The sequence below is a fragment of the Scylla paramamosain genome, chromosome 40, assembly GCF_035594125.1.
Source record: "Scylla paramamosain isolate STU-SP2022 chromosome 40, ASM3559412v1, whole genome shotgun sequence".
Classification (NCBI taxonomy): Eukaryota; Metazoa; Arthropoda; class Malacostraca; order Decapoda; family Portunidae; genus Scylla; species Scylla paramamosain.
Window position 1 is genome coordinate 9,521,555 of NC_087190.1, and position 26,385 is coordinate 9,547,939.

A 26,385-nucleotide genomic window follows, 5' to 3' on the forward strand; every position below is an offset into this window, starting at 1 on the left:
CAAGCTGCCCTCCTACGGCTTCTATCCTTCTCTCTGTACCTTCATCTCAAGTTTCCTTTCTGACCGTTCTAATGCTGCTGTGGTAGACAGTCACTGTTTTCCTAAATCTACTAACAGTGGTGTTCCTCAGGGTTCTGTCCTGTCATCCACTCTCCTCTTATTATTCATTAATGATCTTCTAAACCAAACTTCTTGTCCTATCCACTCTTATGCTGATGATACCACCCTGCACTTTTCCACGTCTTTTCATAGACACTCAACCCTTCAGGAGGTAAACATTTCACACAGGGAAGCCACAGAATGCTTGACTTCTGATCTTTCTAAAATTTCTGATTGGGGCAAAGCAAACTTGGTATTGTTCAATGCCTCAAAAACTCAATTCCTCCATCTATTAACTCGACACAACCTTCCAGACAACTATCCCCTCTTCTTCAATGACACTCAACTGTCCCCCTCTTCTACACTGAACATCCTCAGTCTGTCCTTTACTTATAATCTGAACTGGAAACTTCACATCTCATGTCTAGCTAAAACAGCTTCTATGAAGTTAGGCGTTCTGAGACGTCTCCGCCAGTTTTTTCTCACCCCCCCCCCAGCTGCTAACTCTGTACAAGGGCCTTATCCGTTCATGTATGGAGTATGCTTCACATGTCTGGGGGGTTCCAATCATACTGCTCTTCTAGACAGGGTGGAATCAAAAGCTTTTCATCTCATCAACTCCTCTGCTTTAACTGATTGTCTTCAGCCTCTCTCTCACTGCTGCGCTGCAATATTGCATCTCTAGCTGTCTTCTACTGCTATTTTCATGCTAACTGCTCTTCTGATCTTGCTAACTGCATGCCTCCCCTCCTCCTGCGGCCTCACTGCACAAGACTTTCTTCTTTCTCTCACCCCTATTCTGTCCACCTCTCTAACGCAAGAGTTAACTAGTATTCTCAATCATTCATCCCTTTCTCGGGTAAACTCTGGAACTCCCTGCTTGCTTCTGTATTTCCACCTTCATATGACTTGAATTCCTTCAAGAGGGAGGTTTCAAGACACTTATTCATCAATTTTTGACTACTGCTTTGACCCTTTTATGGGACTGGCATTTCAGTGGGCATTTTTTTATTGGATTTTTGTTGCCCTTGGCCAGTGTCCCTCCTACATAAAATAAAATAAAAAATTCTGACTCTTCCCTTTTGCAGAGATCTCCATTCTTGGAGACTTCAATGTTCACCACCAGCTTTGGCTTTCCTCTCCCTTCACTGACCATCCTGGTGAACTAACCTTTAACTTTGCTATCCTCCACAACCTGGAGCAATTGGTGCAATACCCTACTTGCATTCCTAACCATCTTGGAGATATGCCCAACATTCTTGACCTTTTCCTAACTTCTAATCCTGCTTATGGTGTTACCCTATCTTCTCCACAGAGCTTCTCTTATCACAGTCCCATATCTGTATCTTATACTATTGCTTCAATCTCTCCTCAGGATCCCCCTGAGTAGAGGTGCCTCTGGTGTTTTGCCTCTGTTAGTTTTGGGGGGGCACCTGATTTTCCTTGGAATGACTAGTACTTCTGTGTCAGAGACCCGTCTGTGTGTGTGCCGAGCGCACAACAAAGGTAATAGAGTCTTTTTTTTTTTTTTTTTTTTTTTTTTTTATGTAGGAAGGATACTGGCCAAGGGCAACAAAAATCTAATAAAAAAAATGCCCACTGAAATGCCAGTCCCTAAAAGGGTCAAAGCAGTGGTCAAAAATTGGTGGATAAGTGTCTTGAAACCTCCCTCTTGAAGGAATTCAAGTCATAGGAAGGTGGAAATACAGAAGCAGGCAAGGAGTTCCAGAGTTTACCAGAGAAAGGGATGAATGATTGAGAATACTGGTTAACTCTAGCGTTAGAGAGGTGGACAGAATAGGAGTGAGAGAAAGAAGAAAGTCTTGTGCAGCGAGGCCGCGGAAGGAGGGGAGGCATGCAGTTAGCAAGATCAGAAGAGCAGTTAGCATGAAAATAGCGGTAGAAGACAGCTAGAGATGCAACATTGCGGCGGTGAGAGAGAAGCTGAAGACAGTCAGTTAGAGGAGAGGAGTTGATGAGACGAAAAGCTTTTGATTCCACCCTGTCTAGAACAGCAGTATGAGTGGAACCCCCCCAGACATGTGAAGCATACTCCATACATGGACGGATAAGGCCCTTGTACAGAGTTAGCAGCTGCGGGGGTGAGAAAAACTGGCGGAGACGTCTCAGAACACCTAACTTCATGGAAGCTGTTTTAGCTAGAGATGAGATGTGAAGTTTCCAGTTCAGATTATAAGTAAAGGACAGACCGAGGATGTTCAGTGTAGAAGAGGGGGATAGTTGAGTGTCATTGAAGAAGAGGGGATAGTTGTCTGGAAGATTGTGTCGAGTTGATAGATGGAGGAATTGAGTTTTTGAGGCATTGAACAATACCAAGTTTGCTCTGCCCCAATCAGAAATTTTAGAAAGATCAGAAGTCAGGCGTTCTGTGGCTTCCCTGCGTGATATGTTTACCTCCTGAAGGGTTGGACGTCTATGAAAAGACGTGGAAAAGTGCAGGGTGGTATCATCAGCATAGGAGTGGATAGGACAAGAAGTTTGTTTTAGAAGATCATTAATGAATAATAAGAAGAGAGTGGGTGACAGGACAGAACCCTGAGGAACACCACTGTTAATAGATTTAGGAGAAGAACAGTGACCGTCTACCACAGCAGCAATAGAACGGTCAGAAAGGAAACTTGAGATGAAGTTACAGAGAGAAGGATAGAAACCGTAGGAGGGTAGTTTGGAAATCAAAGCTTTGTGCCAGACTCTATCAAAGGCTTTTGATATGTCCAAGGCAACAGCAAAAGTTTCACCAAAGTCTCTAAAAGAGGATGACCAAGACTCAGTAAGGAAAGCCAGAAGATCACCAGTCGAGCGGCCTTGACGGAACCCATACTGGCGATCAGATAGAAGGTTGTGAAGTGATAGATGTTTAAGAATCTTCCTGTTGAGGATAGATTCAAAAACTTTAGATAAGCAGGAAATTAAAGCAATAGGACGGTAGTTTGAGGGATTAGAGCGGTCACCCTTTTTAGGAACAGGTTGAATGTAGGCAAACTTCCAGCAAGAAGGAAAGGTAGATGTTGACAGACAGAGCTGAAAGAGTTTGACTAGGCAAGGTGCAAGCACGGAGGCACAGTTTCGGAGAACAATAGGAGGGACCCCATCAGGTCCATAAGCCTTCTGAGGGTTTAGGCCAGCGAGGGCATGGAAAACATCATTACGAAGAATTTTAATACGAGGCATGAAGTAGTCAGAGGGTGGAGGAGAGGGAGGAACAAGCCCAGAATCGTCCAAGGTAGAGTTTTTAGCAAAGGTTTGAGCAAAGAGTTCAGCTTTAGAAATAGATGTGATAGCAGTGGTGTCATCTGGTTGAAGTAGAGGAGGGAAAGAAGAAGAAGCAAAGTTATTGGAGATATTTTTGGCTAGATGCCAGAAATCACGAGGGGAGTTAGATCTTGAAAGGTTTTGACATTTTCTGTTAATGAAGGAGTTTTTGGCTAGTTGGAGAACAGACTTGGCATGGTTCCGGGCAGAAATATAAAGTGCATGAGATTCTGGTGAAGGAAGGCTTAAGTACCTTTTGTGGGCCACCTCTCTATCATGTATAGCACGAGAACAAGCTGTGTTAAACCAAGGTTTAGAAGGTTTAGGACGAGAAAAAGAGTGAGGAATGTACGCCTCCATGCCAGACACTATCACCTCTGTTATGCGCTCAGCACACAAAGACGGGTCTCTGACACGGAAGCAGTAGTCATTCCAAGGAAAATCAGCAAAATACCGCCTCAGGTCCCCCCAACTAGCAGAGGCAAAACGCCAGAGGCACCTTCGCTTAGGGGGATCCTGAGGAGGGATTGGAGTGATAGGACAAGATAAAGATATGAGATTGTGATCGGAGGAGCCCAACGGAGAAGAAAGGGTGACAGCATAAGCAGAAGGATTAGAGGTCAGGAAAAGGTCAAGAATGTTGGGCGTATCTCCAAGACGGTCAGGAATACGAGTAGGGTGTTGCACCAATTGCTCTAGGTCATGGAGGATAGCAAAGTTGTAGGCTAGTTCACCAGGATGGTCAGTGAAGGGAGAGGAAAGCCAAAGCTGGTGGTGAACATTGAAGTCTCCAAGAATGGAGATCTCTGCAAAAGGGAAGAGGGTCAGAATGTGCTCCACTTTGGAAGTTAAGTAGTCAAAGAATTTCTTATAGTCAGAGGAGTTAGGAGAGAGGTATACAGCACAGATAAATTTAGTATGAGAATGACTCTGTAGTCGTAGCCAGATGGTGGAAAACTCGGAAGATTCAAGAGCGTGGGCACGAGAGCAGGTTAAGTCATTGCGCACATAAACGCAGCATCCAGCTTTGGATCGAAAATGAGGATAGAGAAAGTAGGAGGGAACAGAAAAGGGGCTACTGTCAGTTGCCTCAGACACCTGAGTTTCAGTGAGGAAAAGAAGATGAGGTTTAGAAGAGGAGAGGTGGTGTTCTACAGATTGAAAATTAGATCTTAGACCGCGAATGTTGCAGAAGTTAATGAAGAAAAAGTTGAGGGGGGTGTCAAGACACTTAGGGTCGTCGACGGAAAGGCAGTCCGACCTGGGGACATTTATGGTCCCCTCCCCAGATGGGGACTCCGAGGCTGGTGTAGGAGTCGCCATGGCATGGAGGCGTACATTCCTCACTCTTTTCCTTGACCTAAACCTTCCAAACACAGCCTGCTCTCATGTACATGATAGAGAGGTGGCCCATAAAAGGTACTTGAGCCTTCCATCGCCAGAATCTCATGTGCTTTATATTTCTGCCAGGAACCATACCAAGTCTTTTCTCCAACTAGGCAAAAACTCCTTCATTGATAGAAAATGTCAAAATCTTTCAAGATCTAACTCCCCTCATGACTTCCAGCACCTAACCAAAAAACATCTCCAGTAACTTTGCTTCTTTTTTCCCTCCTTTATTTCAACCTGATGGCACCACTGTTATCACATCTATCTCAAAAGCTGAACTCTTCACTCAAACCTTTGCTAAAAACTTTACCTTGGATGATTCTGTGCTTGTTCCTCCCTCTCCTCCATCCTGTGATTTCTTCATGCTACCTATTAAAATTCTTCACAATGATGTTTTCCATGCTCTCGCTGACCTAAACCCTCAGAAGCCTTAGGGACCTGATGGGGTTCCTCCTATTGTTCTCCAAAACTGTGCCTCCATGCTTGTATCCTTGCCTAGTCAAACTCTTTCAACTGTCTGTCAACATCTTCTTTTCCTTCTTGCTGGAAGTTTGCCTACATTCAGCCTGATCCTAAAATAGGTGACCATTTTAATCCCTCAAACTACTGTCCAATTACTTTAATTTTCTGCTTATCTAAAGTCTTTGAATCTATCCTCAACAGGAAGATTTTTGAACATCTATCACTTCACAACCTTCTATCTGATCACCAATATGGGGTTTCATCAAGGCCACTCTACTGGTGATCTGGCTTTCCTTACTGAGTCTTGGTCATCCTCTTTTAGAGATTTTGGTGAAACTTTGCTGCTGCCTTAGACATATCAAAACCTTTTGATAGAGTCTGACACAAAGCTTTGATTTTCAAACTAACCTCCTATGGCTTCTATCCTTCTCTCTGTAACTTCATCTTAAGTTTCCTTTCTGACCATTCTAATGCTGCTGTGATAGATAGTCACTGTTCTTTTGTCTATAATCTTTGTCTCCTCTTTTGACTCTCACACACTTTACACAGATAGCTGCAACACCAGATTCCATGAATGATGTCGTCACCCTGTTTCACCCACCTACAGGCGAAGGGAATATAATAACAACAGAATCACTCTCCACACAATGAGAAAGAATCATCAGCCACATTCTAGTAAGGGACAATTACAACAGAGGACACACACTTAAGAGGTCAAAATATAATACCTCAATGGACAACTGCCCACAGAAACAAAACCAATCCACTGCCTAACAATGTATTATAACCTCCTGCAGATTAGTGTCATTTACAGTCTCCAGCATGGCAGGCCTCGACAGGACCTGAGGAGGGAGTAAAGCTTCACTACACAACAACATACGTATAATCTTTTGTGTCCAGACCCTCTAAAAGAGCCATGGACCACAGTAATATTTAACAGCACAACAAATACACAAATAAGCTGCCCACACCAGCCGATGAGGATAAAGTGCATGCAATATAAGGAACTGCACTCACAGGTAGGTTGATTGGACCCCTAAACACTACACATATAAGCAGGGATGTACTGCAATAAATTACTCAAATACCCCTTAAAGCAACTGGTCCTTCTAGCTGTAATCCCCCCAATCTCCTTAGAACAACCCTGCTTCAACCGTACATCCAACTTGCTCAAGTTACAGCTTCCATATCAGAGATCCGTCTCTGTGTGCGAGCACATAAAAGAGTTAATAATGTCTGGCATGGCGGCATACATTCCTCACTCTTTTTCTCGACCTAAACCTTCCAAACCTTGGTTTAAGACAGCCTGTTCTTGTGCTATACATGATAGAGAGGTGGCCCACAAAAGGTACTTAAGCCTTCCATTACCAGGATATCATGCACTTTATATCTTTGCCCAGAACCATGCCAAGTCTATTCTCCAACTAGACAAAAAATCCTTCATTAATAGAAAATGTCAAAATCTTTCAACATCTAACTCTCCTTGTGAGTTCTGACATCTAGCCAAAAATATCTCCAACAACTTTGCTTCTTTTCTTTCCCTCCTTTATTTCAGCCAGATGGCACCACTGCTATCACATCTATCTCTAAAGCTGAACTCTTTGCTCAAATCTTTGCTAAAAACTCTACCTTAGATGATTCAGGGCTTGTTCCTCCCTCTCTTCCATCCTCTGACTACTTCATGCTCCCTATTAAAATTCTTCGCAATGATGTTTTCATTGCCCTCGCTGGCCTCAACCCTCAGAAGGCTCATGGACCTGATGAGGTCCCTCCTATTGTTCTCCGAAACTGTGCCTCCATGCTTGCACCTTGCCTATTCAAACTCTTTCAACTCTGTTTGTCAACATCTACCTTTCCTTCTTGCTAACCCTTCATGCTAACTGCTCTTCTGATCTTGTTAATTGCATGCCTCCCCTCCTCCCATGGCCTCACTGCACAAGACTTTCTTCTTTCTTTCACACCTATTCTGTCCACCTCTCTAATGCAAGAGTTAACCAGTATTCTCAATCATTCATCCCTTTCTCTGATAAACTCTGGAACTCCCTGCCTGCTTCTGTATTTCTACCCTCCTATGACTTGAACTCCTTCAATAGGGAGGTTTCAAGACATTTATCCTTCAATTTTTTTACTAACACTTTGGACCCTATTTGGGTACTGGCATCTCAGTGGGCTTTTTTTTATTTGGATTTTTGTTGCCCTTGGTTGGTGTTCCTCCTACATAAAAAAAAAAAAGATAAATAAATAAATAAATAAATAAATACAAAAATACAGTGGCACCTTGGGTTATACTTGCCCTGGTATACGCCTAAACTGACTTATGCCCTTTCCAGATTTTGAATCAACAGGAGCCCAGGAACCTGACTTGTGCTCGCACTACAAGTGGTGCCGCAACATTCCCGGCATTGCCTTCCTGCTTTATTTTGTGATCATTCTACCTTGAAAATGCCTCCTAAGCAAGTGAAAAGTGTAACTGCAAGTGGTAGGAAGATGAAAAGTGTGATACCCAATGAAAAAAGAAGGAAATCATAGCAAAATATGAGAAATCTCGATCTTAATGCTGCAGTTGGCTTGGGATTACTCCCATAAACCACAACTAGATAAATACACACACACACACACAGAGAGAGAGAGAGAGAGAGTATGTATCATAACTTTGACATTACTTTATGAACTTTGTTTCAGATACATCATATTAGTTCCATTCTATTTCCATTTGATTGTAATGTAAGTGATATTGGAGGAATTTTTTATTTATTTATTTTATTTTTTTGCCCTTGGAATGGATTAATTTCCCATTGATTTCAATGGGAAATGAGGATCTGACTTGCACCCAAATCAAGTACTACCCTGGGTCATGGAAAATATTAAGGTACACTACCAGTGTGTGTGTGTGTGTGTGTGTGTGTGTGTTTATATATATATATATATATATATATATATATATATATATATATATATATATATATATATATATATATATATATATATATATATATATATATATATATATATATATATATATATATATATAAAGTAGGGTATGAGACAACAGATGGTCACTATAATGTACGAGTACAACTGCATTAATGCACTTAAATTTTAATAAATATTTAATCAGAATAACTAACTGAAATTGGCATAACAAACTCACCACTCATGCAAACATTGGAATTTTAATGAAAATTTAATCAGAATAACTAACCAAAACTGGTGAGCTAAACTTGCCATTCGTGCAAACACTGAAATTTTAATAAAAACTTAATCAGAATAACAAACTAAAACTCACAAGACTAACTCATCAACTGCTCACCTATCTGCCACCTGTCCCTTCCTCCCTTTTTCCTTTCCTCTCCTCTCTTTTGTCTTGTCTCAAACCTCCCTCCCTGTCATCTCTCCTCCCCCTTATCTGTCCGAGATATGGGACAAGTGAGTTACATCTCTCTCTCTCTCTCTCTCTCTCTCTCTCTCTCTCTCTCTCTCTCTCTCTCTCTCTCTCTCTCTCTCTCTCTCTCTCCTCATTCATTTTATGTCATTTTCACTTCATCCTATCCAATTCTTTCTCACTCTTGTATACATAATTCATCTTCATTCTCAATCAGTCTCATTCTATTTAACAGTCCTTAGGATTGTCCTTTCAGAGAGAGAGAGAGAGAGAGAGAGAGAGAGAGAGAGAGAGAGAGAGAGAGAGAGAGAGAGAGAGAGAGAGAGAGAGAGAGAGAGAGAGAGAGAGAGAGAGAGAGAGAGAGAGAGAGAGAGAGAGAGAGAGAGAGAGAGAGAGAGAGAGAGAGAGAGAGAGAGAGAGAGAGAGAGAGAGAGAGAGAGAGAGAGAGAAGGGGGGGGGGCTCCAACATACACAGGATTTATTGTATGTATACATGTGATGCCGAAAGTAGGTAAATATGACTAATACTTGTCAAAGCAACATGAAACTCAGGGTGATGATGTATGAAACTCATGATTGTAGGAATTTAGGACTAGGCCCAAAACTCAGGAAGGTACTGGATACATTTGTTGTGCTACCTCAAATGTAGCAGTGCAAATGTGCTCATTTTGATGTATTTTTTCAAATATTACATAATATTTGGAAACAATTAATTTTTCCATAGGTTCTTCAGTCATCATAATGCACATTTGCCATAACAAATGCAACATTGGAACAAATTACGTTTGTTGTCGCATACCCTATTGTGTGGAGAGAGAGAGAGAGAGAGAGAGAGAGAGAGAGAGAGAGAGAGAGAGAGAGAGAGAGAGAGAGAGAGAGAGAGAGAGAGAGAGAGAGAGAGAGAGAGAGAGAGAGAGAGAGAGAGAGAAAGGGGGGATCACAGCTACCTTCATCCTTGTATGGTGTTAATCTAAAGGGCTGTTTTATCTTCAAAACCCCAGGCACTGCTGCTGCATATACTAGCCCAGCAAAACAGGCTGTAGTCACAACTATTGAGTACGATAATATCTTAACCTTTCAAAATCTGCTCTCCTAAAGTCAGGTATTTTACTGATGTTTTTGTTTCTAGAAGCTTCCTCCCATTTTAATCTAAACCTATTTTCATAATGGTCAATGTTATCTAGCTGTCTTCCAACCTCTACCTGTGTGACTGTTTCCTCCCTGTTTGCCAGAATTAAATCTAAAATATTATTCTCCTTTGTGGGTTCAATGATTACCTGCTTCAAGAAACTGTCCTGAATTATATTAAGGAATTCCTCTGCTTCACTGCTACCCACCATCAATCTTCAATCAATATTCCTAAAATTAAAATCACCAACCACAACCTGACAGTGTCTGCCTATTTTATTTATCTCTTGTTATAATGAGCTATTAGCTTCTTTAGTAGTATTCAGTGGCCTGCACACTAATTCTAACATAATTATTGTGATCCTTCCTTAATATCAAACCATACTGACTCTGTTTTTATGTTACTGTTAATACAACATTGTAATGTGCCCCCAACATAAAGTGTGATGCCTCCTCCTCTCTCATTCTCCATCTTTATAGAATAGTGTATAACCATCTATCTGAACGTTTGTCTGTTTGAAATATTTTTCCTGACATTTCTAACCAAGTTTCTGTTAAAGCAATGATATTAAAATTTTTATATATGACATTTTTCTAAGCAAGTCTATTTTATTCAAAATACTTCTACAATTTGTGTAATAAACACTTAAACTATTTCTCATCTCTGAGCTTGTTACAAATCTAGATTTAACTAATATGTCCTTCCTTTCATCCTCACAAGCCTCCCTCCTGACTAACGAAAAAAAAATGCTGGAGAGCAGTTACCTCCTGCTCAAGTGTTCTGGCCAAAACCTCAACATCCTGGTGTGATAAATGCACTCCATCCCTGGCATCCCCACACCAGCCTTGGAGTCCCCATCTGTGGAGGGGACCACAAATGTCCCCATGTCAGAATGCTCTTCTGATAACGGCCCTAACTGTCTTGACACCCCCTCAACTTTTCTTCATTAACTTCTGCAACATTCGCAGTCTAAGATTTAATTTTCAATCTGTAGAACACCACCTCCCCTCTTCTAAACCTCACCTTCTTTTCCTCACTGAAACTCAGGTGTCTGAGGCAATTGACAGTAGCCCCTTTTCTGTTCCGTCCTACTTTCTTTATCCTCATTTTCAATCCAAAGCTGGATGTTGCGTTTATGTGCACAATGACTTAACCTGCTCTTGTGCCCATGCTCTTGAATCTTCCGAGTTTTCCACCATTTGGCTACGACTACAGAGTCACTCTCAAACTAAATTTATCTGTGTTGTATACCTCTCACCTAACTCCTCTGACTATATGAAATACCTTGACTACTTAACTTCTAAAGTGGAGCACCTTCTGATTCTCTTCCCTTTTGCAGAGATCTCCATTCTTGGAGACTTCAATGTTCACCACCAGCTTTGGCTTTCCTCTCCCTTCACTGGCCATCATGGTGAACTAGCCTTGAACTTTGCTATCCTCCACAACCTAGAGCAACTGGTGCAAAACCCTATTCATATTCCTGACTGTCTTGGAGAAACGCCCAACATTCTTGACCTTTTCCTGACCTCTAATCTTTCTGCTTATGGTGTCACCCTCTCTTCTCTGTTGGGCTCCTCCAATTACAATCTCATATTTGTATCTTGTCCTATCGCTCCAATCCCTCCTTAGAATCCTCTAAGCGAAAGTGCCTCTAGCATTTTGCCTGAGGAGTTATTTTGCTGATTTTCCTTGGAATGATTACTGCTTCCATGTCAGAGACCCATCTTTGTGTACCAAGTGCATAACAGAGGTGATAGTGTCTGGCATGGAGGCGTACATTCCTCACTTTTTCTCGACCTAAACCTTCCAAACCTTGGTTTAACACAGCTTGTTCTCATGTTATACATGATAGAGAGGTGGCCCACAAAAGGTACTTAAGCCTTCCATCACCAGAATCTCATGCACTTTATAATTCTGACCAGAACCATGCCAAGTCCAACTAGCCAAAAATTCCTTCATTAATAGAAAGTGTTAAAATCTTTCAACATCTAACTCCCCTCATGACTTCTGGCATCTAGCCAAAAATATCTCCAATAACTTTGATTCTTTTTCTTTCCCTCCTTTATTTCAGCCAGATGGCACCACTGCTATCACATCTATCTCTAAAGCTGGACTCTTCACTCAAACCTTTGTTAAAAACTCTACTTTGGACAATTCAGGACTTGTTCCTCCCTCTCCTCCATCCTCTGATTACTTCATTCTATGTATTAAAATTCTTCATAATAATGTTTTCCTTGCCCTCACTGGCCTAAACCCTCAGAAGGCTTATGGACCTGATGGGGCTCCTCCTAATGTTCTCCGAAACTGTGCCTCCGTGCCTAGTCAAACTCTTTCAACTCTGTCTGTCAACATCTACCTTTCTTTCTTGCTGGAAGTTTGCCTACATTCAACCTGTTCCTAAAGAGGGTGACTGTTCTAATCCCCCAAACTACTGTCCTATTGCTTTAATTTCCTGCCAATCTAAAGTTTTTTAATCTATCCTCAACAGAAAGATTCTTAAACATCTATCACTTCACAAGCTTCTATCTGATAGCAAGTATGGATTCTGTCAAGGCCACTCCATTGGTGATCTTCTGGCTTTCCTTACTGAGTCTTGGTCATCCTCTTTTAGAGATTTTGGTGAAACTTTTGCTGTTGCCTTGGACATATCAAAAGCTTTTGATAGAGTCTGGCACAAAGCTTTGATTTCCAAACTACCCTCCTATGGCTTTTATCCTTCTCTCTGTAACTTCATCTCAAGTTTCCTTTCTGACCTTTCTATTGCTGCTGTGGTAGACGGTCACTGTCCTTCTCCTAAATCTATTAATAGTGGTGTTCCTCAGGGTTCTGTCCTGTCACCCACTCTCTTCTTATTATTCATCAATGACCTTCTATACCAAACTTCTTGTCCTATCCACTCCTATGCTGATGATACCACCCTGCTCTTTTCCACGTCTTTTCATAGACGTCCAACACTTCAGGAAGTACACATTTCATGCAGGGAAGCCACAGAATGCCTGACTTCTGATCTTTCTAAAATTTCTGATTGGGGCAGAGCAAACTTGGTATTGTTCAATGCCTCAAAAACTCAATTCCTCCATCTATCAACTTGACACAATTTCCAGACAGCTATCCCCTCTTCTTCAATAACACTTAAGTGTCCCCCTCTTCTACAATAAATATCCTCAGTCTGTCCTTTACTTATAATCTGAACTGGGAACTTCACATCTCATGTCTAGCTAAAACAGCTTCTATGAAGTTAGGCGTTCTAAGACGTCTCTGCCAGTTTTTCTCACCCCCCAGCTGCTAACTCTTTACAAGGGCCTTATCCGTCAATGTATGGAGTATGCTTCACATATCTGGGGGGTTCCACTCATATGCTCTTCTAGACAGGGTGGAATCAAAAGCTTTTTGTTTCATCAACTCCTCTCCTCTAACTGACTGTTTTCAGCCTCTCTCTCATAGCTGCAATGTTGCATTTCTAGCTGTCTTCTACTGCTATTTTCATGCTAACTGCTCTTTTGATCATGCTAAGTGCATGCCTCCACTCCTCCCACAGCCTCACTGCACAAGACTTTCTTCACCCCTATTCTGTCCACTTCTCTAATGCAAGACTTAACCAGTATTCTTAATCATTCATCCCTTTCTCTGGTAAACTCTGGATCTCCCTGCCAGCTTCTGTATTCCCACCTTCCTATGACTTGAATTCCTTCAAGAAGGAGGTTTCAAGACACTGATCTTTCAATTTTTTACTACTGCTTTGGACCCTTTTATGGGACTGGAATCTCAGTAGGCTTTTTTTTTATTGGATTTTTGTTGCCCTTGGCCAGTGTTGCTCCTACATAAAAAAAAAAAAAAATACAAGGTCTTTGCCATAAAAACAGTCAATGATTGTCCATCCATTACCTTTACAATGATTCACGAGCCTGCGATTCACTGTAATAGCTCTGGATAGCCACTCAGCACCAACTCCCTTCTTCAGCAAGACACCACATACAACCCTTTCCTATCCCTAATCTTATCCATTGCCTCTCTATACTTCTTATACACTCCTCAATCCTGATCTTACCAAGGTCATTCCCTACTGCACTTAAGAAAAAACAATGGGCTTGATCCCATAATTTTCCAAACATGTGTCTAACATATCTGCTATCTTCCCTACCCCTGCCTTTGGCAAACACACCCAATCTCTTACGCAAAACACACTACCTAAGTACCTAATCTTACTATCTTCAAGCACAAGCACTGTACCTGAGGGCATGGCAACTGTATGTGCCCCTTCCTTCCTCTCCTTGTCTCCTCCTGCCATGTCCAACTCCACCATCACTCCTTCCAACACACTGAAGGGATTCTTCATGTCCACATGGCACCCCTCAAGGTCAGGCAGCCTGGAGACCTTCCTCCTCTTTGCACCCCTGCACACAACCAACCACTGTTACTCCGACACCTTACTAGATAAGGTGACGGCAGGTCCCAATCCTTCCTCATAAAACAAGATCAGATATGTGACTGGACTAAACAGTACATAATTTTGGTGGCAGTGGTGGTACATACTGTAGTGCCAGTGGTACTGGCAAAATATTGCATACATAAAATGCAGTAGCCACTTAACAGTTAAAATGAAGACACAGGAGGTAGGAGGAAACATGAAAGGAAATATGAGGACACTTGTGAGGATGCTCCATACAACACAGTCAAGTACTTGTGCTCAGGGGTGCTTCCTGCGAAGCTACTTGTGCCAGTGGGATGTGTTAGTGACAGTGCTTGTGTGGAAAAGGTTATAAGACAAAAAAAATTATTCCCTGTGGTAAAAAATTAATGAAAAGTGAGTGTTGCGTGAATAGGCCTATGACCTTATTTGATCCCAGAAGGCCGCCGAGCTGTCTGCCCTGACCTGCCCTGCTCCACTTACCCTCAGGGTTGCCACGTCTCACCTCTCTCTTTTTCCACCTGTGGCTTGTTACTTATGGTTACGACAAGTCAACAGCGCAGGGCGATAATCAGCCACCTCTGAAAACACGTGAGTAAACAGTGACCAGTGTTTAAGTGGCTGTGCTTTGCCCAGGAGTGACTTAGTTGTGAACCGGGGTAATAGACTAAGAGGTTACCAAGCCACCCTCCCACCAAGGCCGCTGCGCTCCCTGAATTCCCAAGGGAATCCAAGTTGCTGCCGGGAACACCAGGAAGATAACGGAACACAAGACCATCGAACGGCGGAATCTCTCTGGTTATTTTCCACAGCAGTGGTGTGCCATCTGTGGTAAGGCGGTGGGCATGAAGAAAAATGCTGCACATGTAAGGTGTGAAGGCGGGAGTGAGTGCTCCAACTTCTGCCACCCAGCCTGCCTCAATGGCCGTGACACATACATGTGCAGTGACACACAGGAGTTGCGCATGGAACACGGCATAGAGGACGCAGTAACATATAGAACAGGGCACTCTAGTGCAGGGGCCTCTTCCCCATCCACCCTTGGTGAAGGAAGAAATGAAGATGCTGATGACACCAGGCAACGCCCGATAGAGTCAGATAAGGAGTTGTACGTCCTGGAGTCATACGCCTCCAGGAAGAAGTAGGAAAAAGCAACAAAATAATCCAATCTCTCAGACTACAGAGGGACTGGATGATCAGTAAAAAGGGACATGTGATGGAGCTCCTGGAGCTTATAGATACTCTTACAGATGCTCGAGAGGCTGACACGAAAGCCTCCACCCGATCCATCGCGACTACAGCCGCACCTACTTCCATAGAAAAGATGTGGAATAGGGTCTGCGCCTCCTCAGACCACTGGAAGCAGTGGTGGCAGTCTGGGAGACCCCAGCCCCTCAGATATGGAGAGGACACCACCACCACCAGTGCAGCAACAGACACCGCTGCCCCGCTAGATAGTGCTAGCAGCAGCAGCAGCAACAGTAGCAGAAACAACAATAGTAACAGAACTACCAGCACTGCCACTGTCACTGCTATCAGCAAAAACAACAGCAGTAGCAGCGACAGTGATGGTAATAACAGCAACAGTAACACAAGCACTAACAGCGGCAACAGCAACAGCAACAACAACAACAACAACAACAACAACATCAACAGCAGCAGTAGCAACAACAACAACTACAACAGACACAACAACAGGAACAACAAAAAGAACAACTACAACCACAAGCACAGCAACAGTAACAACAACAACAACTACAATAGTGTAAACAAGAAGAAGAAAATTAAAAACAATGGCCAGCGAGGGACAGAATACTCCATCCCAACAACTACTAGACTCCCTCCCCTGTGTATGACACACATACACCCTAAGGCCCCAACAGGAGCAGAGAGAGTGGGACAAGCCACGCTGTCAGTACTGCTTCTGGCCTGGCCACACGACTGAGACCTGCTACACCCATGCTGCAGACCACCGACAAGAAGCCATCCTTAAGATGGTCCTGATGGAAGGATAGGGAGGGCAGCAACCCCCACAGCAACCTACCATGCCTCAGCAACCCTTTTCAGGCTCCCTTCATCCCCCCAACTGGCAGCCACAACCCAGATAGCACTTCAGCTGGAGCACCCCATCCTGGCAGGGAGGACACAAACAAGACTCGCTCTGCCACCACACCCGGCCACCAAGCCAATGCAAGATGGCGAGGGGGCAGGCGTGTCAGCTGTCACCTGACTGTGCTGACTGCTAACGTGAGAGGACTCTGTACAAATGTTGGTGAATTCACCTACAACTTTGTCCTGCAGCACCGTGCTGACATTGTCACAGTAACAGAAACGTGGCTGAACGGTGAGGTGGAACTAACTTTTAGAAAAATTCCAGGCTACTCCCAATAGATAATGAAGGATCACGACAGCAGAGCAGGTGGAGGTGTGGCCACCTGCTTCAAAACCAGCCTCCAAACCCAGGAATTGGAGGTAGCACTTCTACACCTGACAGAGGCACAGTTCTTCAGGGTTGTGATGGATGATTGCAGTGGACTCCTCCTCTGTGTCATGTACCAGTCCCCAGACACGGAAAAGTTCCACTTGACTTCCTGACAGAGGAGCTAGACACCCTGCTCCTGTGCCACAAGTGCTTCCAGATGATGATAGTGGGGTACTTAAATTTCCACCTGGAGAATGAAGCCTATACCAGCTTACTGAGTGTGCAGGGCCTGGTAAACCACATAAGCTTCCCCACCGACGAGCGGGGAGGGCTGCTGGACCCTGTGCTGTCAGGCCTCCTTGAGACCAGTGTCCATTGCCTGCAACTAGGACCAGTGGGCAGCTCAGACCACTATGCTGTACTGACACAAGTGGAGCTGAGTGCAGCAAGGGAAGATGCTGTCCCATGCACCATCTGGCTCTGGGAGAGAGCTGACTCCATCCATAAAGCATGGCATGGCACACACTGACTGGGAGGTCCTTCTGGTGGGGGATGCTGAGGCCAAGGCACACACCCTCACCACCAAACTCCTTGCCCTTCAACAGCTGCATGTTCCCAACCAGGTCAGGTGACCCAGCCTGGTTTGGCTACTGCTGCAGGGCTGCTGCTGAAGCCAAGTTTGCTGCTTGGCTGAAGTACAAGCATCATCTGTCATCAAGGAATAAGGCACAACACCAGGAAGCCTGCAGACATATGACAGCTACCTGTAGGTGAGCGAAGAGACAACAGAGAGAGGACCTGAAGCACAAACTGTGCAGCCCAGAAGTTGGCAACAAGACCTGGTGGAGCCTGGTTAAGGAGCAACAGGGGGGTGAGCCATCAAGACGCCATCCCACCACTCACAAGGCCTGACGAGTCCACTGCCACGAGCAGTGTGGAAAAAGCTTCACTCTTGGCCCAGCTCTTCAGCACTAAGATGAAGGTAGAAGACCTGTACCATGCCTGCCACAAGAAACTGAATGCATGGTTATCACTGCGTTGGTGGAAGCGGGGCAGGTTGAGCAACTCCTTGGCACGGTGGACGTGAGTAAAGCCATCGGCCCAGATGGCGTCAGTCAACGGCTCCTCAAGTACTGTGCCAAGGACCTATTGGGTCCCCTCTCTTCAGTCTTCACATCTTGCCTAAGGGAGTGCAAGTGGCCCTCAGTATGGAAGGAGGCACACATGGTACCAATCCATAAAAGAAGCTCGAGGTCTGAGCCCACCAATTACAAACCAATCTCCTTGCTCTCCATGGTGGGCAAGGTTCTTGAGTGCGTGGTAGCTGGAGACATCTGCCGGCACGTGAGTGAGAACCACCACCTCTCTGACCAGCAGTTTGGCTTCTGGCCTAGCTGGTCAACTGCTGATCTCCTTCTCCTCCTATCCAAGGACTGGCAAGACACATTGGGTGAAGGCCTTGACACCCTTGTGGTGGCCCTGGACATTGCTGGAGCCTTTGATAGGGTCTGGCAAGCGGGGCTCATCAAGAAGCTTTGCACCAAGGGTGTCCAAGGGGACCTTCTGGCGCTGCTCGGTGACTATCTCCAGGGGAGGACCCTTTGGGTGGTGGTCAACGGGCAGTCATCAGGGCCTTCACCAGCAGAAGCCTCGGTTCCACAGGGTTCAGTGCTGGGCCCAATCCTGTGGAACATTTACATTGATGACCTCCTCCAGCAGCTACCAACAGTGACAACGTATGCTGACAACTGTACACTCTCCTGCTCTTACTGCTGCCTCGACAGCCAGCGGGCCATCAGTGCGTTGAACAGGCAGTTCAGACTGGTGGAGCAGTGGGGAGAAGTGTGGCAGGTCAGCTTTGCTCCATAGAAGATGCAGGTCATGGTCATCTCACGGTCCCCAGGTGCCTCTCAAGCAATCGCAGAACAGCTGTACTTTGGAGGCAAGAGGATGCCACTTCAAAACCATGTCAAAGTCTTGGGAGTGTCTGTGGACCATGGCCTGCGCTTTGACCACTACATCACTGCAGTTGCCAATCAAGCCTCATTGAGAGTTTTTGCCCTGCATAGGGTGGCACCAAACCTCAACTCATGGGGCATCCTCACCCTGTACAAGGCACAAATACGTCCTTGCCTTGAGTATGATGCCCTGTCCTGGATGTCTGGCGCTGCCACCCACATGCAAAGACTTGGTGCAGTCCAGCAGCGTGCCCTGCGACTGGTGGCAACCGAGGACTACCAGCAACCATCTTCACCTGTGACGTCCCTGGAGCACTGCAGGGACGTGTCAGCATTGTTGGTGTGCTACAAGGCCCAGGTGCAGGGTGTCCCCCACCTCACCCCACTGAGGCTTCCCCCGCGAGCCATGCAGAGGCACACGAGGAATGCCCTCTAGAGCAACGAGATGGTGGAGATACCTCATTCACACTCCAGGCAGCACCAGCACACATTCACAGCCAGGACATCACGGCTGTGGAACATGTTCACGGCAGCCACGCCCCTGGTACCAAACATGTCCACACACCAAGTGAAGCTGGCTGCCCACATGTGGCGGGAAACCCTCCCGTCCTCACTAGTGCTGCACACATAGACACTCATAGACACAACTTCTTGTATATATACTTATTGTGCTTTTTTTGAGTGTGAATTTCATATTAATACCTTATGTAATTATTGTGTATAACGGTTTTTTAAATAGTTTTACATCCAACTTAAAACTTTAAGCCTTATTGTGGATATGTTTAAAAAAAAAAAAACCCTAGACATCTGATTTCAGTAAGGAATAGAAAGTGAGGTGTGAATGGAGATGATGTTCCAGACTGGAAACTATTCCTAAGGCTGCAAATTTTGCAAAGTAAATATGAAAAAAAGTCAAAGATATCATGAGATCTTGAGACACTACTGAGTAACAAGAGAACATTTTTAGTACTCTCCCCAGATAGCCATAATCATGAAAATAAAGTTTAATGTTGTGATTAGGTATTGTTTACAGTGTAGTCTGAATAGTATGAGAATCTTTGGCTTTACAGGGTAAACTGTAAAGATTGCAAAATTGCCTGTTATTCTGACATGAAAGGAATGGACAGGGAAAACAAAAGCAGAGTCAGCAGCAATCTTGCAGTGCCCCCCATTCCACTCTATGTACCTCCATGGGAGCATTTCATTCACTGCAGCAGGTGTCTACTGCATATTCTTACTCACTGATAAAGATACAATATCACATAAAATGAATGTTTACTTACTTACCTCTTGCATGGCGTTGATTTCATGTAAGATAAAACGAGCCTCTGATGATATTTCAGCAGTTATGCCCACATCACATGTCTGGGGCTGTTTTACACACTTTTTTGTGATGTCATCTATGTCAATGACCTCAGGAGGTTCAATCTTTGGTATCTTTGACTTTCTATCTTGCGTGGAAGGACTCTTTGGCCTGCAATGGTGCCAGTTGCTATGTTCTTTACTGTATTGCATTGCTGAAATATAATGAAATCACTTTATTAGTGTATTCCATGAATACATGCAGTGTGTGTAATAAAAGTCTATTTACATATTTCTAATACCTCTTTAAATTCCTTCCACCAAGAAATCCAGGGATGAAAGATACTGATTATGTCTTTCCATATGTATGCAATGATGTCAACATCTGTTTCCCTCACTAAATTATTTCTCCTTTTCACAATATATATATATATATATATATATATATATATATATATATATATATATATATATATATATATATATATATATATATATATATATAAACACACACACACACACACAACATTCCTAGAGTTGTGAACGAGTTAGATTCTAGATAGCCATTTATAAGTAATTATTTTCATAAATCATTTATTGGCAAAATATGTAGGGGTATACAGCACCCTCTCAAGTTTTGTTCTTGTTTTCTTCCAAAGCCCACTAGAGACAAGTATCACAAAACTCAGAGAAAACACTAAAAATTTATTAATTATGCAGGCCACATAGCCTAATGCTGTTTGTGTGCTGTGCTCACATTCAGCATGACACAACAGTGTAACTGCCTCAGTTTGTGTATTTTGTCCTCACATTAGGCATGATGCAGCAGTGTGGTGCCACCACACCCTACTGCACATGTTTTGTCCTTACATCTGGTATGAAGTAGCAGTGTGGACCTCATACAAGTTTTCATTTTGACCTCACATTTGTCATGCAACAGCAGTGCAGTGCTGCCACATTTAGAATTGTGTGTGTGTGATTCACCTACCGTCATCTGCTGGTCACCCAGCCAGCCGTTACCCTACAGAAAGAGCTCAGAGCTCATAGTGACCAATCTTTGGATAGGACTGAGACCACTCACACACCACACACCGGGACAACGAGGTCACGACCCCTTGGGTTATATCTCTTACCTACTTACTGCTAGGTGAACAAGGACTTCCTGAGATTTGAATCTGGGTCTTCTTGGTTGTGAGCCAAGCATGTTAACCACTACACTACGCAGTGTGTGTGTGTGTATTTACCTAGTTGTGGTTTACGGGAGGGAAGTAATCTCATAGTATCCTGTCTCTATATCTATCCAGTTTGGTCTTAGAAGCATGGACAGTTACGGCATTGACAACGTCTTCACTGAGTTCATTCAATTTGTTCACACTTCTGTGAGGAAAACTATACTTTTCGATGTCTCTTCTACAGTTAACTTTATTCAACTTCTTACTGTGTCCCCTTGCACTCTCATCATCATCATCATCATCATGTTCATTTAACGTCCACATTTTCCCATCAGGGTGGGGTTGGATGGGCAATGACTGCTTTCCACAACTGGGGATCTTGTACCATAAGTTCTTCTATTCCCAATAAATTCATATCCTCTGTCACACACTTCCTCCACTTTTTCTTTGACCTTCCCACCGGCCGTCAGCCTCCAACCCTCACCTCCTCCACCTCACTCAGTGCCCCTCCCTCCGCCCTTCTCATGTGTCCAAACCATCTCAGTCTTCTCTTCCTCAGCTCAACAGAAAGGTCTTCAACTCCACACATCTCTGCCACCTCAATGCTAGACCTCCCTTCTTGCCACCTCACTCCTGTCATGTATCTCAGCATCCTGCGGTCATAGCTACATAGAATATCTGTCAGTCTGTTTGTCAGTGCCCATGTTTCTGCTCCATACAGAAGAGCAGATCTGACACAAGCTCTGTATACCCTTCCCCTGATCCTCAGTTTTATGCTGCATTTCACCAATAAACTGGCAATTTCTTGCCATCTTCTCCATGCAGTTGCTCCTCTCACTCTTACTGCTCTCTTTACACCCACTTCACAGACCAACATATCTCCCAAGTAGCAGAACTGTTGTACCTCTTCCAACTTACCTCCATTCACCTCCAACCTGACATCCTCATCATCACCACCGCCACCACCACCCTCCTCCTCCCGCACACATCTTGGACATACAAAGTTCTGCACCACTCTGAGATTCCTCAGACTTGAGCACCATTGGTGACACCATTTATTATGCCTAGTACACAACACTGAGTTTGCTCCCACTCCTCTTCCACAACATCCACATGGCCATTTTCCTGACTGAATTCTTTCTCTAGCTTCATTTCCGGTCACCATTAGTTTTGTCTTCTCCATGTTTATTTTCAGTCCCCTCTGCTCCATCCCTTCTTTCCACCTATCAAACATGTCAGTCACTTCTTCCCTTGATTCTGCTGTCAATACCAAATCATCAGCATAGAGTAGCTCCCACGGGCCATCTCCTCTTGCCAGTTTAGTAGCCTCCTCCATTACTGTGATAAAGAGTAGTGGACTAAGAGCTGATCCCTGGTGTACTCCCACTCTTATGTCAAAGTCCCTTGATGTTCCTGCCAATGTTTTCACCCTTGATCTTGATTCCACATACAGAGACATGACTGCAGTCATAAGCCTTTTGGGCACTTTTTGTCTCCTTAGTGCCCACTCAATCTTCTCCTTGGCACTCTGTCAAATGCCTTCTCTGGATCAACAAAGACATGGAATAGCTTCTTCCTTTCACTGAACTTCTCCTGTATTTGCCTCATTATAAAAATTGCATCCATTGTCAATCTTCCTAGGCAAAACCCAAGCTGTCAACCATCCACTTTTATCAGTTTCCTCAGCCTTTCCTCCAATAACTTTTTGAACAGCGTCATTCCATGTTCCAACAGTCTAATTCCTCTACATTTTCTGCACTCCAAGGCATCTCCTTTTCCCTTATAGATTGGCACTGTCATACTATTTTTCCAGTCTTCAGGAATGTCTCCCTCATCAATTATGCCTCTAAACACCCTTGTTAATTCTCTTATAACACCCACTTTCTTCATTAAGTCACTGGTGATTCCTGTTGGACCCGGCACTTTTCCACTTTTCATTCCTTTCAATGTTCTGTTCACCTCTTCCTCTGAGATTTCTTCTATCATAAGTTCCACCATATCCACCTCTTCCAGGTTGTGTTCATTTTCCTCGTTTAACAGGTTTTCAAAGTAGCACCTCCACCTCTCAAGTATTTCTTCCTCCTTTATCTTGATAATTCTTCTTTCATCCTTTATATATTTTGCTCCAGTTATGTCTTTCTTCTTTCTTCATTTGTTTTGCAATTTTGAACATATCTTTTTGCTTCTCACTACTATTCTGTTCTACATCCTAATTTTCCCACACCAGCCTCTTTGCTCTGGCTACCTTCCTCTTAATCTGCCTTGCATTCTCTTTATGTTCTCTCTTATCCTCATCATTCTGTGTTCTCTGCCATCTTTTGTATGCCCTTTTCTTTTCCTGCACCGCTCTCTGTACTGCTTCATTCCACCACCATGTTTCTCTTTGTCTTCTTTGGTGACCTGTTGTTTCACCACAGACTTCCTTGCAGCCTCCAGAACATTTTTACTCAGTTCCTTCCATCCTCCTCTATTTACCATATTTTTCTGTTGCACCTTCATTTCAAATTGTCTTCATGTTTCCTCATCCTTCAATTTCCATTCTTTTATTTTCCTTTCGCCTCTCTGCTTCTTCTTTCTCACCAAGTTGGTAACATTTAGATCTGCTCTCAGTAGGTGGTGCTGTGTTAAACATGCCTCTCCTGGAATGACCCTACAGTCTCTTACCCATATTTCCCTTTCCTCCTTCAGTAGTATAAAATCGATTTGTGTTTCTGCTCCTCCACTCTTGTATGTAATTTTCTTCTCCCTGTCCTTTTTAAACATACTATTTATCACCCTCAGCTCTTTACTTTAGCTAAATTCCAGTATTCTTTCTCCTTCCCGATTTCTCATTCCAAATCCATAGATGCCAATGACTTCTTTGAATCTTCCTCTGTCATCTCCAATATGCCCATTTAGGTTGCTGGCAATGAGTAGTATCTCTGAGTCTGCCACTGTTATCACATCATCCAACACACCCCAGAAGGCTTCCTTTTCTTCCTCTGGTCTACCCACTTGTGGTGCATATACTGAAAAAATATTCATGACTTTCCTCCCCATGACAATCTTCATCTTTATTATTCTTGTGTTTATCCTTTCACTTGTATCACATCCTCCACCAGATCTTCTTGTACCAACAATCCTACACCTCCTGCTCTCTTCTTTTCCCCCGCCCACCAGAACTTGTAGCACTCCTCTCCGCAGCCGAACAGTTTGCATCCTTGTCCCTAGTATTGGACTTCCTGCATGCAACAAATGTCCACTCTCCTCTTCGCCAACATCCCCACCACTTCCCCACTCCTGCCCACCATTGACCCCATATTTACTGTGCCCACCTGCAGGTCTCCTCCCTCTCGTTTATCAGGTTTTCTCAGTCCAGAAGTTCTTAGCAACCCCTGCCCACATAAGGGCTGCCGGGGACTGGGGGCCATTTCATGCATTTCAGTCATCATTTGTTGGTTGGTGCAAATTTTTATGGTAGCATGCCCTTGCTTACACCACCCACAGGTGTCGGCGGTGGGCCTACCCTTTGCCTATGAAGGGCATAAGCTGCAAGGCAGCAGGTGGTTTGGATTCAGTTTTCCTTCTCCTAGCCTCTGCCTAATGGAGCACACGCTACAAGGCAGCAGGGACCCTAGGCAGGTGCTACCTGCTACCGGGTCAAGAGTGGACCTGGGAGCAATAGCAGAATAAAGGATAACTCCATCTTCCCTACAACTCCGAAAGTCCCCAATCAGAGCCTTGCTACCGGATGCAGTTTATAGTCATGTGTCCCCTTGTACTCTGTGTGTTTAAAGTTATAAAACATTCTTTGTTCACATTTTCCATACCATTTATCATTCTATAGATGTTTATTAAATCCCCTCTCTCTCTCTCTTATTTTCAAGGGTAGAAATTTCCAATTCTTAATCTCTCTTCATAGGTTGACTTACTCAACTCTGGAACCAATTTAGTGGCTGTTCTTTGTACTCTTTCTAATTTTATAATATTCCTCTTTACGTATATGAGTAGACCACACCACTGCCACATATTCCAATCTTGGTCTTATCATGGAAATCAACAACTTTTTTTATCATTCCTTCATCTAAATATGAGAATGCCATTATTACTCTTTTTAACAAATTCATCGTCTCTCCAGTAATTTTATCAATGTGTCTGTCCGAAGTTGAATTTTCAGTAATTGTTAATCCCCAATTCCATTTTCTCTTTTGATTTCTGTAACTTCACACCATCCATCTCATAATGATATTGTATTCTTTTCTTACTCTTACCAAACTCCATTACTTTATATTTACTTAAACTGAATTACATTTGCTAAGATTTATTCCATCTATTTATCTTATTTAAATCATCTTGCAGTACTATACAGTCATTTACATTTTCTACCCTTCTCATCAGCTTAGCATCATCTGCAAATACGAGTAAGTTCATATAACTGTCTATTTCTTCATTTATGTCATTTACATATATTACAAACATTATCAGTCCCAACACTGACCCCCATGGGACACCACTAATTACTTTCAGCCAAGATGAATTTTGGTCTTGTATTACTGTTCTCATCACTCTATCATCCACTCCAATCTTCCAATTTTTCCATAATCTTTTATCTTCCATAGCAATCTTCAGTGTGGTACTTTGTCAAACACTTTCTTCAAGTCTAAGTAAATGCATGATGCAGCAATGCAGTTCTGCCACATTTAGAATTGAGTGTGTGTGTGTGTGTGTGTGTTTTGTCCTCACATTTGGTGTGACATGGGGATGCAGTGGAAAGTGTAAACAACATGGCACCTCTTGAACATGATCATGATGCTACAGGTGACTCAAGATTTCTGACCCAGGCCTCTTTTTCAAATCAATGGACAGATGGATAGATAGACCAATATTTCGTTTCTATTAACAAAACCATCCACATAATTTGTTGTCCAGTATCTCAGGCTTATAGAAGTAGATAAGAACTGTACAAGAATGCAGCAAGTCTGTACAAAGGCATTAAGAATCTTCATAATTAGCTGACGAGTCTACATGCATCTTCAGATTTGTGGCAGTCTTCAGATTTGTGTCAGTCTGAAATGCTCATATGCAGGGAAACCATATGTAGATATATATCTGAGAGTTGGCAGTCTATATAAGGTGCCTAAAGCTAGAGTGATGTAAGCGCCAAAAATAAAAAATGGGAAAAAAAAAAAAGGCATCAAAGTTTTGCAAATTTCAAAATATGATACATTTTCAATGGACTGTGATAGAAAGTAATGCTTAGTATCAAAATATTCAGTAATTTATGCCCCTTATAAGTATTTAGTTGAATTGCATTATTAAGTTACAATTAAATTACATTAAAAAAAAGTGACCGCATTTTTCTTCAGTATGATTTTGTTTAGAGTATCACAGAACTACATTTAAACCATAT

The 26,385-nt window shown here is 43.3% G+C and overlaps 1 protein-coding gene across 3 annotated transcripts in view; it reads right to left on the reverse strand.

The window, feature by feature from the left end:
- LOC135092388 (uncharacterized) overlaps window positions 1-26,385 on the reverse strand; it is a 120,149-nt gene that overhangs the window by 7,329 nt on the left and 86,435 nt on the right. For all 3 annotated transcript variants that reach the window (XM_063990853.1, XM_063990851.1, XM_063990850.1), the window contains one exon: window positions 19,810-20,039. In XM_063990853.1, coding sequence (XP_063846923.1) covers window positions 19,810-20,039 — 230 coding nt within the window. The remainder of the gene's footprint in view (window positions 1-19,809; window positions 20,040-26,385) is intronic.